The sequence below is a fragment of the Mastomys coucha genome, unplaced genomic scaffold (assembly GCF_008632895.1).
Source record: "Mastomys coucha isolate ucsf_1 unplaced genomic scaffold, UCSF_Mcou_1 pScaffold3, whole genome shotgun sequence".
Taxonomy (NCBI): domain Eukaryota; kingdom Metazoa; phylum Chordata; class Mammalia; order Rodentia; family Muridae; genus Mastomys; species Mastomys coucha.
In genome coordinates this window covers 11,845,256-11,859,461 of record NW_022196909.1, presented here as the reverse complement: position 1 = coordinate 11,859,461, position 14,206 = coordinate 11,845,256, and the positions used below count along the sequence as shown (strand labels likewise).

At 53.4% G+C, this 14,206-nt stretch overlaps 1 protein-coding gene across 1 annotated transcript in view; it reads left to right on the top strand.

The window, feature by feature from the left end:
• Positions 1-1,873: 1,873 nt before the first annotated feature.
• Positions 1,874-14,206, top strand: part of Spock2 (SPARC (osteonectin), cwcv and kazal like domains proteoglycan 2) — a 26,859-nt gene continuing 14,526 nt past the window's right edge. Inside the window, exon 1 of the mRNA XM_031347890.1 lies at positions 1,874-2,675. Coding sequence (XP_031203750.1) covers positions 2,487-2,675 — 189 coding nt within the window. The 5' untranslated portion in view covers positions 1,874-2,486. The remainder of the gene's footprint in view (positions 2,676-14,206) is intronic.

The window sequence follows — 14,206 nt, the reverse complement described above, 5'->3', positions numbered from 1 at the left end:
TGGTAACCAGACCCTTTGTGCCTCTAAGCAGTCCGCTAAGTGCTGTGGAGGCATGTGGGTAGCTTTGACTAGGATTGAGAGGCATGTGGCTCAGTCGGTAGAGCAGAGCACTCATCCACCTGGATGGAGGTCTGGGTTTGATGTCCCAGGAGGCACCTGAGACCTGGAAACAGGAAGATAAATGGAAAGGTCACAGTCACACTACATATCAAGTTGAAAGCCAGCCTGGGCTACAGGAGACTCTGAACTAAAAAGACCAGGATTAAGAAGGGAGGGCTGGCCGGGGCGGTGGTGGCCCATGCCTTTAATCCCAGCACTTGGGAGGCAGAGGCAGGCGAATTTATGAGTTCGAGGCCAGCCTGGTCTACAGCGTGAGTTCTAGGACAGCTAGGGCTACACAGAGAAACCCTGTCTCGAAAAAACAAACAAACAAAAAAAGAAGGGAGGGCTGGAGAGATGGCTCAATGGTTAATGGTTTTCTTCCAGAGGTCCCAGCAACCACATGGTGGCTCACAACCATCTGTAATGGGATCTGATGCCTTCTTCTGGTGTGTCTGAAGACAGCTGCAGTGCACACACATACATACAATAAATAAATCTTTTTTTTTTAAATATTATGTATACAGCGCTCTGCCTGCATGTATCCAGCCCCAATAAATAAATCTTAAAAAGAAAAAGATGTGGGAAAGATAACAGAGATTTTGTAACTCTTCAGAACAATGGATTATCACTTCTCCAACCTAAGAGACAAACTTTTATTTTTGATTTGTTCTTTTTTGTTTTGTTGTTGTTGTTGTTTTTGAAATGCCTGGGCTAATTCTGCTCAAGTTTCATAGCCATTGCACGATATGTATGTATGGTATGATATTAGCTTTCCATTCTCTGTGGAAACTGGGATCCTCTCAGTCCTTATGACAAGCTGAGTGAGCTCCACCTCGAAGCTCTCCACAGTGAAGCTCCCTGGTACCTCCTGGGAGGGCTCTGCATCCATTGTGCGATGCAGATTTCACTATCTGGAGCTTGCATCAACACCACAGGAAATCCAAGAGAAAAACCAAGGGGAACTATTGTTTTGCATTTTCCCAAGGGTCCCCCACCCAGCCCAGGCCACTGAGACACACAACACTCAGGAGGCAGGCCAGGCCCCGGATGACTGTAACCCTCACAACCTGTGTTTTTTCCTGCTGATTAAGATCATGTTCTTTCATTGCCTTTAATTTTTTAAATTTTATTTTAACATCCCAGCAGGCAAGTCTTTTATAAAAAACAATCTAGGACTTGGGGCCCAAAAGTTTAATACGTTTTGCCCTGTCTTTAGTTTATTTGTAATGTAAATTCCATTTCTCTTCTGATCCTGAGTCTGTGCCCAGTTGCCAGCCTTCCCAGCTGGTAAGGCGGCACGGGTCTATAGACAGTGACTAGGGTCACAGTTTTAACAAGAACCAGAACAAACCTCCAACAGAACCAGCCTCCTCTCGCCTTGTCTCCTTCCCCAGCTCATCATCAAACTCAACGTGAAGTCAAAGTCACAAGCAAATGGCTAGGCCCCGTTCAGATTTGCAGACTCAAGGCAGATGAGATGGCTAGACACGCTTGTGTCTTTTAGGGTTGCCCTAGGAAAAGCTAACAAAAGGGTGACGGCCCTGAAACATCTGCTCTGGGAGGAGGAGGAGGACATCTGCCCATGTTTTACCAGCCATTCAGGGTTCGAGCCAAGCGTTGAAAAGAGCGGCGGGCCTGGGGAGCAATAGTTGAGAGGCAGCCAGTTGTTAGACGGCCTTTGTCTTAAGGAAGCCACCCATTACCAGAGCGTCATAACTCGCAGGGAGCCAGCTGTCAGAGCTGTGGCATAGGCCACTGGGGGGTGGGTGGGAGGCAAAGGAACAAGAAACTGTCTGTGGCCAGATCCCCTTTTAGACACCTGAGCCCAACTGGCTTGGTCACCCGAGAGTTTTCGTTCTCTTTCCAGCCCTATGAAAGACCCCGGAGCCCTTCTTTGCTGTCCACCCTTGGATACACAGCAGGGACATCTCAGGGTTCTGTTAGCCTGGCTTGCAACTCCTTGAGAGCTGGACTGACTTGCGCAGCCCTGCGCTGCGGCTTGGCTGGCTTGACTGCTCTGATCCAGCGCTCTGCTTTGAAATCTACCCCCTCCTTTTTTTTTTTTTTTAAACCAGGTATGATGATGTCAAACGTGATGCTGATGCTACAGTTACAGACACAGCCCCCGCTGGCGCAGCCTCTCTGATTCTCTCTCCCTCTCGGCGTCCAGCGCTGGGCTTTTTCAGACAAGTGCATCTGCTAACCAGGTCACATTTCAGCCACGACCCACCCTCCGTCAGTCACTGGAGTCAGACAGCAGGAGGAGGGCTGAGGAGGACCGCAGCGCTTCGCCAGCGGCGCGGTGGAGGGAAGGACATCAAATCCTGCTGAAGTCCAGACAACCCCCCCCCACACACACACTCCAGGTCCAAGCCCAGACCACGATGCGCGCTCCGGGCTCCGGGCGGCTGGCCCTGCCGCTGCTGCTCCTCGCCGCGGTCGCCTTGGCTGAAGGCGACGCCAAGGGGCTCAAGGAGGGCGAGACCCCCGGCAATTTCATGGAGGACGAGCAATGGCTGTCGTCCATCTCGCAGTACAGCGGCAAGATTAAGCACTGGAACCGCTTCCGAGACGTGAGCGGCGGGGCGCGGAGGGCCGGGTCGGGCAGGGCCGGGCGCGCGTTGCGGGAGGGGAGGCCGGGAGCAGGGACCCCGCGCGCGCTGGGTGCCGCCGCCGCGTGTGGGAGCCGGAGCCTCTCCGGCCTGCCGGGCTAACTGCGCCAAGAGTAAACAACACTGAGCGTCCCAGCCCCGAGCCCCTCCGGGGTTCCCGTGGCCACCGGCTTTGGGACCTTCCTTCATTCCCGAAGCCTCCCGGAGTGTCCTAGACGAGAACATGCTCTAGGGGCGCACGCTCGCGACGGGGTCTGCCCGGGTGGCGTGGCGCGGAGCAGGGGTGCGGGATGTGGGGACCCGAGCCCGGGCTGCTTACTGTTGCTGGGCCCCGCCTGTCCCCCCACCCCCACTCCCTTGCCATCGGTCCCCGGGCTAGGCCCCTGCCGGGTGAATGCTGCAGACTGCACACACCGGTCTTGGCAGAGGGAGCAGATCTGGGTGGGGCCGGCGGGGAAGGTAGCGGCCGCAAGGGTGTCTGTCCTCCGTCCCCACCTTGGGCTTCGGAAGAAGGGGTTAGAAGGCTCAAGGACTGCGCGGTAGCCAGGGCTTTGAGTTGGGGAAGGGTTCCCCCAACCTCCTAAGAGATGGTGGAAGGCGTGTCCATAATGGGGCGCCTGGGAGGGGGCCCGCAGGGGGAGGCGTTGCACAGTGAAAATGCCCGAGGCTCTCTCAGGGTGGTCACCAAAGCCAAGCTAGGTAGCTTTTCCCAGACCGAGCTCGGCGGTAGAGCAAGGGGACCCATCCTTGGTCTGGGGGCGTGAGAAGCCGAAGCGAGAGCCCCCAGGAGCTGGGTTGGGGTCCCTGGCGGGTGCCCGCCGCTAGCCGACTTAACCTTGGGCAGAGCTTTGCGGGTGGGGGCGGGGAGGAGGCTGCGGACCGGCCGGCGCCGCAGCTCTGTTTACCCGCACCTGTAGATCAGGGAGGGAATAGGAGGCGCGTTCCCTCCCGAAGGGCAGCCACCGCCGCCTCGCAGATGGTGGTGTGGGCAGGGGTGAGGAAGGGAGGGCGTGGCTGCGCCCCGGGCACCTCAGAAAGCGATGGGGTGGAGGTAAGGCCCTGAAATGTAGAGCGCCCCTCGATCTGGCGCTAACTGACGCCCTGACCTCGGAAAGCCTCCTCCTCTACGTTGGATCCTTATTCCTCATTACCCGCTCCCCCACCCCCCACCCCACGGACTCTCTTGATTTTTGACCCACCTAGTACGAGCCACACCATGACTGTTCTTACTTCTTAAACTTCCAGCATCCACAAGGTTTGGTTTTTTTTTTTTTTAGATGTTTTTCTATTCAACAGTTTTATTGTTTCAGAATAGAGAGCTTGTTTTAATATCGCAAGGTGCACGGCTGATAAGGCAGCTGCCGGTTGCTACTGAGAGAGAGAGAGAGAGAGAGAGAGAGAGAGAGAGAGAGAGAGAGAGAGAGAGAGAGAGAGAGAGAGAGAGAGAGAGAGAGAGAGAAAGAGAGAGAGAGCAGATACACAGTCAGTGACCCAGGGGGCTGGGGAAACACATGAACTCGTACTGTCAGAGCATGAAAAAATGGTATTTACCGTTTTTCCCCCCACCTACAAACTTGCCCAGGTGTATCTGTTTAGACATCATTTTGTAAACATACATAAGGCACCCAGACACACCATGGGAAGAGGCAGAGGTTCGGATGTTTTTGTTTTCAAAGTCAAAGTGACTTGATTTCCTCAGTAAAGGGAGGGGGTAACCCCAGGCCTCCAGGCCCCGGGACCACCTAGTGGGCCCTTGTTCCCCATCCTTGCCCTACCAAAGGCCTTCCCCAAGCACCTGCAGGCCCAGCCCAGATTAGCGCAGTCTCCTGCCGCTGTCCGCAGTCCAGCAATGAGGGGGCAGCAGCAAGCTGATCCTTCCGGAAGGAATCCATGTGTCACCCGGTCCGGGCCTCCCTCTGACTCCCCGGCTGCTCGATCTGCCTGGGACTAGTGAAGGTCAGAGGGGGAAAGTACAGGTTCATCAGAACAGTGAGGGTTTAAAAAAAATCAAAGGTTCTCCTCCTCTTCATCCACCCGGCTTCCAGCAGCCAACACAGTGGGTGCTTATAAATGCTTGACTGGCTTGACCCCGCAGCTTAGGGCTCCCCACCTGTCTTCCTGTATCCGTGCCACCACCCTCCGCCCCCCCATCAGAAGAAAGGCACCAGCATTAAAACCGGCAGGACCAGCCCCTGCAGGATACACAGAGAACACGGTGGCAGAGAGCGGGGATTTCTGCTTTGAAAACTCGGATTATCTCTCAAGCCCAGTTTTGGGGGAGCCCTGGCTGCAGGAGGATGGGGGTCTGGGATCGAAGTGGGACAAGAAAGGCAAGACAGGAGGGCTCGGCCTTGGGGGATCTTGTTGGCAGCTTCAAAGGCAGAAAGGAGACTGCTACCTCAGAGCCAAACTTGCATAACTGTAGCCATGCCACAGTGAGAACAGTGCCTCGGACTGTGTGGTGCACAGACTGTTCTTAGGGACCCTTCCCGTGCTGCACACGCTTCCTACCCCACCCTACGGAGCCGGGGGCCTCCAGTCAGACACTGTAGCACAGATCTCTATATCCATCCCCATCGGGTCAGCTCTTCCGAAGAATATGAAAACATCAGCTCTTCGGGAGAGGAAAAGGAAAAAAATATTTATTTTTTTGAGGAGTCCCTAAAAGGACCACCAGGTTGAGTCTGACTCTGGTTCATAAGTGGTCACAGATGGTGCAGGGCCACCTATCTGGCTGGGTGAGAGAGGAGCAAGCAAGAGGGTGAGCAGTGCTCGGGGAACAGGATCCAGGGCGTCAGGGACATGCATGAAGGCCTGTTGTCATTGAACAGTTGACAGATGAGCAGGGAAGATGGAGGCGATCCTGTCAGAGGAGTCAGAGGTGGGAGAGGCTCTGGGGGTGTTGCTTGGACACAGGATTGGCTCAGTGAGAAGAGCCTTCCACTTAGCATTCTCTCTGCGAGCACCAGGATTATCAGAGACAGATTTTACCAGCAGAGTAGTCCTCCCGTCCCCCTTACCCCCCAGTGGGCAGTGGGCTTGCATCCTGGGCCACTCTTCTCCCAGGGATGAGTGGATTCTCAGTGGAGTAGGTAGGAGGTTGTGGCCTGAGGCTGGCTCTGTGGTTCTCAAGTTCTCTGCCTGGGGCAGTCTGAGGTTTTTTTTGAGTCCCGCTCTTCAGTGTTGTCATATCTGAATTCACCCCTGCAGAGCCGGGTCAGAATTGTGCATGGGTCTTGGAACGCAGCATGCAGGGCCTCATGGTTATGGGCACTTGAGGAGAGAAAGCCATTACACCTCATCTCTAGGGTCGGCTCCAAAGAGCTTGGCTGGGAAGGACTGACTGTTCTTTCTCTTCTTGGCTCTTCTCTGCTTTGCACTCCACTTCCATTAAATTTTAATTATATTTGTGAGTGGTGAACGTAGTGCTTGGCACCCAGAGGCGTGCTGTTAATCCATGTTGAGTCGCTGATGGCAGTGAGCCTTCCCAACATGCATTGCCTCTTGCGCCCCTCCACAACCCAGGAGACAGTTGTCCCTTGATCATCTATCCTAGTATGGTCAAAGACACAGGGACATGGGATAGTTTGAGGGATCCACAGCTAGGAAGAGGCAGGGCTGGGATTTCATTGTTGTTTTATGCCTCTGAGACAGGCTCATGGATCCCCTGTGAGGGCTTACAAGCATGCACCACTGAAACCCAGTTTCTCCAGGACTGAGAATTGAACTCAGGCTTCCTGCACATACCAGGCCAAGCACCCTACCCACTGAGCTTCGTCTCCGGCCCCAGAACTTGGACTTGAATCCAGGTCATGTAGTCCGGCTTTGTGTTCAGGATATCGGACGTTCCTCATCTGTTACTGAATCAGGGAGGAAGAAGGGTCAACTGTAACGGACCAAGTGTCCCCTAGTGTCCTATCAGCTTCCAAGGCTGTCTCAGGAAAGGGCAGCATCTCCTTTGAGGGATGACAAAGAGCCAGTGTCTCCAGCAACCTAGTCCTAGCCTAGTCATATCCAAAGAGAGACAGGAGCTGGAAAACACAGCTTGGCCTGGGTTCAGGTTCTTCCCACAGGATGGCACATCAGCCCTTTGAGCCTGAGCTTCAGACCGGGAGGCTGATATGAGTGTGCACTGAGGAAGCTTATCCCAGGAAGGAGGGCATCCCCGAAGGTCACCCCTTTAAGACGGAAGGCATCGGATAGAATACTGTCTTTGGAGCTGGCCACAAACTTCCTCATTCTTTATGTCAAGGAAGGATGGTACTGTGGCTTGATTAGTTCCCTCATCTGCTATGGATCTGGGTATGCGTATCTCAGGCTTCACGGTGATTCTGGAAGCTACAGGTCAGGGTTTCTATCGGCTGACCGTGTCCCATGTCTTTGTGCCCTCCCATAGGCCAGTAACACGGAAAAGCGGCAAAGTGGTTCCCAGATCACTCCCAAATCTCCAAGCCAGCTCGAGTGTAGGGACAATCTGTGCATCTGTTGTGAGGAGGTGTGAGGTTTGTGAGAACCCCAAAGTGGGTCAGAAAGGATTCTATAATTTGGGTTGGGAGCAGGCCAGGGCCTTCACGGGCCTCCTCCTCCACCCTGGTTTCTGACTCTGTCCCCACCAGAGGGTGGTGATGGATCTGAAGGCTCAGCAGGATGCTCGACCCTGGGAAGAGAGGGATGGAAGAGGCTTGCTGCTTGATGAGGATGCAGGGTGCTTCTCTTGTCTCCCAGCCTTTCTCAGGGGACAGACAGGGGACACACAGCCCATGACACCCCATTCTCCACAAGGTCGGAGCTGTCTGAGGGATGGGAGAGCTCAAGCCCGCCTATGTCCCAGGGGCAAGTGTTTTGTTTCTCTTCCTATCTGGAAGACAGATGAACTTGGTGAGCCTGAGGCAAATACGTTGCCTTTCTGAACCTCCATCTTCTCCCCATCAGACTAATGACAGTGATCCCCGAACTCTGAGCATTCTGTGACCCTGGGAAAGGAGCACACCCCATCCGCCCCCTACCCTGGCGGGAATGGAAAGTCTTTGGGTTCAAGGTTTCCTTTTCCTCCTGAGGAAGGGTCTCTGACAGAGCAGTAGGGCTCAGCTACACTATCCCTCTCCATTATTTCTCTCTATGTAGTCCCGGTTGTCCAGGAGCTCACTAGCTAGACCAGGCTAGCCTTGAATTCACAGCCTCTGCTTCCTGAGTGCTGGCATTAAAAGTGCCCACCCCTTCCATTGTTTCTTTTCCTTTCTATTTTCTTTTCTTTTCTCCTTTTTTGAGACAGGGTTTCTCTGTGTAGCACTAGACTGGCCTCGAATTCACAGAGACCACCTGCCTCTGACTCCAGAGTGGGGCTTAACAGCGTTGCTCTACAGCCTCCCTGCTCCCTCCACTGTTTATCTATGACAGGTGCCGTAGATGGGCGGGCACAAGCAGCAGAGCTTTACCTCTTGTAGTCCAGAAGCCAGAAAGTCCACCATCGAGATGCTGGTGCACACTCTCTGGCAAGGGCTTCCTTCTGGTTCCGGCAGCCTTCTGGCTTCATCCTCGTGAGCTTGAACGCCTTTTCCTCTTCTTTAAAACATGTTTATGTCGCCGGGCAGGGCTGGCGAATGCCTTTAATCCCAGCATTTGGGAAGCAGAGGCAGGTGGATTTCTGAGTTCTAGGCCAGCCTGTCTACAGAGTGAGTTCCAGGACAGCCAGGGCTACACAGAGAAACCCTGTCTCAAAAAACCAAAAAAAAAAAAAAAAAAAGTTCATGTTAGCTTATGTGTATGGGTGCTTTGCGTGCATGTATGCCCAGGCACCATGTGTGTGCCTGGGACTGGAGTTAGACAGCCATGAGCCCTCATGTAGGTGTGGGACATGGACCCTATGTCCTCTGGGAGAGCAGCCAGTGCTCTCTCTCCAGTCCCTTTTGCCTCCTCTCTTATGTGGATTCTGACCTCATTGTATGTGTCTATTCCAATGACCTCATCTAAACCCACATGCTTCGTAAGGCTGTCACCACCTAATGACACTTCACAGTGGGTTTGGGGCCTGGTGTATGAGTTTAGGGAGGGGTGGGACCCAGACATACAGCCTGTAACATAGTCTCTCCCCTTCTCTCCCAGGGCCCCTATGAGTCGCATTAGGGCTAGGCCTGGATAATGAGTTTAGTTACTTTGGTTTTTGAATCAGGGTATCATACTGTTCTAGGTTGGATTCCAATCATCAAAGCCTTGAACTGATTGATAATCCTCCTGCCCCAACCTCCTGAGTGATGGATTGTAGTGAGTGTGCCCTTAGGACGCAGCAGAGTTTGAAGGCAGAGTGTTGTGCTCCACTGTGGTTCTGGGGTGGGCTGGTCTCCGATAGCCCCCGCCCCCCTTGTCAGCGGTCTGCAGCGGGGCCAGCCCCTTTCCTCACTGCTTATTGGCCGCAGGCTCATTTGGCACGTGTGGGTGCCGCCTCCAGGGGCTTCGCTCTCAAGGGTCCTTCTGCTGAAGCAGTTAATGTGTTTGTCACTTTTCTTCTGGGATCTGGGATCATCAGCCCCTCGGGGCAGGATCTGGAGACCGATCACCTCCCGTTGCACCCGCCCCCAGTACTGTTCAGTGTTGTAGGTAGATGCTCCACTGAAATGCTCACACAGCGGGGACTGGTTCCACCCATTCCCACAATCCTCTAAGCCCCCTCCTACTCGCCAGCTACAGCAGCTTGGGTCTAGGCTCCAAAGATGAGGTGGGGAAAGGGCTCTGGACTGGGCTAAGTATTCGGGGGGTGGGGGTGGGGGTGGGAGGGTCCCGTTCTTTTTTTAAAGTGATGGAGGCATAAGGAGAAAGGGTCCTAGGCCTCTTACCCTCCAGGCCCCTGGGCCTGTGTATGTATCTTTGCTTGGCTGAACGCAGCTAACCACTTCTCCTGCTGCTTGGCTCTAATGTACTTGTCTGGGACATGGTGGAGAGGCTGGAATCATTCACTCCCACCCCCGTTCTGTTCTCATTTCTTCATCTGAGAAAATCTGGGAGGGCAGAACCCCAGGTCCTCACCAGCTCTTCATCCCCATCTCTTACCTATGAAGAAAGGGGTCCCAAAGACCAGGTGCCCGTGAGCCTGGCTGCTCCTGTGGGCTGATGTTCTTCCAAACTCTGTGTCCAAGTCTCCCCAGCTCATGGCCAGGGTATTCCTCAGAGATTGCCATGGCAACCTTGATTCATCTCTGGTGGTTCCCTTGGGAAACCAAGGCCAGAGGCACTTCAGAATAGAGCCCAGACCCTTGGCCTTTCTCCTCTTCTCCACCCACCGTGTGTGAGTTCTCTACACACAGCAGGGACCACTGCTGGGTGCGGGATCCAAGGACTGAGTGGGTGGGAGTGGCCCAGATCCTGTTAGAGTCACGGGAGGTCATGCTCTAGCCTGGTCCGGCCTTGGCAGGGCCGTTGGTGCAGGCATACCTGAGCCCAGGCCAGGCTCCTGGCATGCAGGGAGCAATGAGAAGCACATTTTTACCTTTGGAGGAAATTCCTGAGAGGGGAAAAGAGGTGGGAGCCGGCATCTCCTAGACGCTTGTCTCCATCTGTTTGCCCAGGTCTCACACAAGTGGACACAGCCCTGTGTGTGTGAGAGAGAAGCAGGTGTTTGACGATGCCCCTGCCCAGCCAGCCCTCTCTTTTGCTGAGGCAGAGGCTGTGCCAGGCAGCCTCGCCTCTTCCCCTCCTAAACCCTTTCTGTGACTGTGGTTGTTTCTTGGGAAAGACAGGAGAAGGTACCCTGTAAGCCCCCCACCCCCAACCCCGAGGCTTCCCCCGGGGTGAGGGACATTCCTGCACCCATTACGTGTGTTCTGGAATGAGGGGAAATGATTCTCAGATACCAGGCCTCTTGAAGCTTAGGTGAGGCCTCACTCACTCACATTTTTAAAGATTTTTTTTTTTAAGCTGGGCAGTGTTGGTGCACACCTTTAATCCCAGCACTCAGGAGGCAGAGGAAGGCAGATCTCTGTGAATTCGAGGCCAGCATGGTCGACAGAGCAAGTTCCAGGACAGCCAGGGCTATACAGAGAAAGCCTGTCTTGAAAAACCAAAAATTAGAGACTCTTGATCTATTAAGAAAATGGAAAAAAAAAATGCCCTAACAGAATTACAGAAGCCGAGTCTCATGATGAACCCATGCGAATGGGTTGTGACAGTCTCCTCATCGAGAGACAGTGGAAGTCGATATTTGTGGCCATTTGAAACCACCCGCCCACATGCTGTCAGCTGCATGCAGTTTTTTTTTTTTTTAAGATTTATTTTATTTATTATATGTAAGTACACTGTAGCTGTCTTCAAACACAAGAAGAGGGCATCAGGTCTCGTTACAGATGGTTGTGAGCCACCCTGTGGTTGCTGGGATTTGAACTCAGGACCTCCGGAAGAGCAGTCAGTGCTCTTCACCACTGAGCCATCTCTCTAGCTGGAGAACCTGGGTTTTATGGTCCTAGTTATGTCTCACCTTCCCAGTCTCCCTCCATCTTGGTTCTGAGCATTGCAGAGAGCCCGGTTTTACAAATAAGAAAGTAGAGTTTAGTTTGTCCAGGGCAGGTGACTCTTGCCTGGCATCCAGGGATAAGGCCAAGCAGGAACCCAATACGCTGACTCCACACTGGGCATTGGGGTGAGAGGTTACGTCCCTCACCACAGTGCTGCTGAGAGAGGGTGGGCCAGTGATTCTCTGCTGGGTTCCCTCCCCCTCCGCCTCTGTCCCCAGAAAGCGGAATCGATTGGGTTAATTCAAGCTGTGAAGTGAGCTGGCGATTTGGGTGCTAATTAAAACGACAGGAAGTAAACAGCCTCCAAAATACCCAGCATGCGCCCCTAAACCCACTAGGCCTGCGCACTTCATCTTCATCCCCCCCCCCCTCAGCTTGGCGCAGTGGGCCTGTCTCCATGGCAACTGAGCCGAGCTGCAGAGATCAAAGCCGGAGATGGGTTGGCTCCAAACCTGCAGAACCAGGGGCGGGTGAGGGATTTCTGGAAAGAGCCTGGAGAAGGGAGCCCCCCTAGAAATCTCCCCCTCCCATGCAAGTCCCCCTCACCCCCTCCGGGCTTCAGGACTCCCTGAAGCATGTTGACGTGGCAGTAGAAACTACCATGGCCTGGGGATTGGACTTCCTGGTTCCACTTGACCTAGGTCTTTATCAGTTGACACGGTGTGCTAGTTTGGGGGTCAGTATTCTGCCATGCAATGGCCGTGAGGTCCTCTGGAAGTCACTTAACATCCCTGAGCTTCAGTTGAGAAACGGAGAGAGCAACCAGTAAGTTTCTCTTAGGGCTTCTGTGAAGAGTCAACAAGGCAGGAGTACAAAGTACTCAGTTTAGCGCTTTCGCAGTGGTCCTCGATGTGAAGAGGTGGCTATTGTTACTAGCGTTCTTACTGCGTCCTGGGTGCTGGGTAGGGAAGTTGAACTTTAGATGGCGTCTTCCCTTAAGGAATCGGATGTGTAAATAAGGCAGAGGGAAGCAGAAACATTACATGGCTGGGTGTCCCCAGAGCGGCGCTAGACTCTCCAAGGTAGGCTAAGCAGGCGAGGGCGAGGTTGGAAAAGAGCACGCAGGAGGTGGGATGTGACAGACAGCTAGCTGGTCCAGGGTCAGACGTGGATGCGTGTGCGGAGTGCACACTGTGCAAAGCCATGTCTTATTGAGAGATCTCTGGGTGGCCAGACACAGATAAAAAGGTAAACCTTCTTCTGGAGGTGTTGGGGAACCAGGGAAGGGGTTTCTAAATGTGACATTTATAGGGACCCCCTCCTTTTCCTATAAAAGCAATAGATGTTCATTATAGAAAAATTTGAAGATAGGGGGAGGGGGGAGATGCTAAATATTTTCTGCATCCCTGCCCTGCAGAGGAAACATCTTGTTAACACTCTGATAGGAATAATTTTCCTCTTTGTCTGTCTGTCTGTCTGTCTGTCTGTCTGTCTGCCTTTCCATCTGTCCACCCTTCTAAATAAATGAGTGCAAGCTGCTCTGGTAGTAAATAGGGCACATGTTCGGGGGGGGGGGTGAGCCAAGGGGAACCAGCCCGTGGAGGGTGAATGCAAAGTCAAGATGGGGTTCTACCTGGATTTCTGCTCAACTGTCTTGAAGAACTGGTAGAGACTGGAGAGGGTGGTAGGAGAGGTAGGGGTGGGGTGGGAGAGGGCGGCATGGCACTCTACATGTATGCAAAGCTCCCTCAGAGGGAGGCAGAATGACTCCTCGTTCATCCTCATGGCTCTGGTAGAGATGAAGAAATCAAATGCAGAACACCAGAAGATGCACAGGTCCGGGGTGCAGGGGACCATAGACTTGAGCTCTAGCCTACTGGCCTAACTCTGGCTGTCCAGAGCTTAACCAGAACCAACTCATGTGAGTCCAGCGGTCTCTCATTGTACTTGGGCCTTGGGAGACTTAAACAGTTTCTCCCTCCTATGACGCCGGGCCCATGTGGCACAGGGGAAGGATCCTAGCGTTTGTGGAGGAGCAACCTTTGAAGAACATTCTCCTGGCCTGCAGCCTTCCCCCCACTGTGGCTCTCTTCACATCAGGGAGTGGCAATGCCGGGCCTGGCTCTTATCATCTTCTGCCCGGTTGTTCTGTCTTCCTCACACCCCTAGAAATGAATTTTCTCACTTTTTTTTTTTTTTGGTTTTTCAAGACAGGGTTTCTCTGTATCTCCTTGGCTGTCCTGGAACTCACTCTGTAGACCAGGCTGGCCTCAAACTCAGAAATCCACCTGCCTCAGCCTCCCAAGTGCTGAGATTAAAGGCGTGCACCACCATCGCCCGGCCGAACTTTCTCACTTTTAATGGTGTCCCTGCAAAGTACTTGGAGAGAATTTATTTCCTATCTATTCATTTCAAGAGACAGGGGTCTCCTATGTTCCAGGGTAGCCTGGAACTCACTATGTAGCTGAAGAGAACCTGGAACTTTGGATCCTCCTGCCTCTCTCCCTTTGGAATGCTGGGATTATAAGTGAACTACCACACACAATTTCTGTGCTCCTGGGGATGGAATCTGGGGCTTCCTGCATTGCTACCTACTCTATCTACTAAACTGTAGTCCCTGCCTGGGAACTTCCTTTAAAACCCCCGTTCCTTACAAAGACGGTGCGTTCATGAATTCCAGAAGTCTCCCTCACTTGTCTCTTTTGTGACCCTTCCCTGTACTAGCCAGGGAAGATGGGCCTGACCTTCTATCAGTCTAGAACTCTGCGTTACCCACTCCTCCGCCCTCTGCTCTGGCTCCTGCTCCAGAGCACTAGAGAAAGGGCCCCAAACCCTGTCAGGTGCGTTTGAATCATAGCAGAACCATAGGGCATCCACTCTCCCGAGAAGACCCAGGTACCCTTGTCTGATTATTTCTCACAGCCGCTAATAAGGCCACTTGGGTGCCATAAATAGACACACTGCAGGAAGGATGCATTTCCCAGTCAACCACAGTCCCCCTTCATCAGCTTGAAGATGACTCTGGCTCCTGTCTGACCTCAGCGTCCCCCC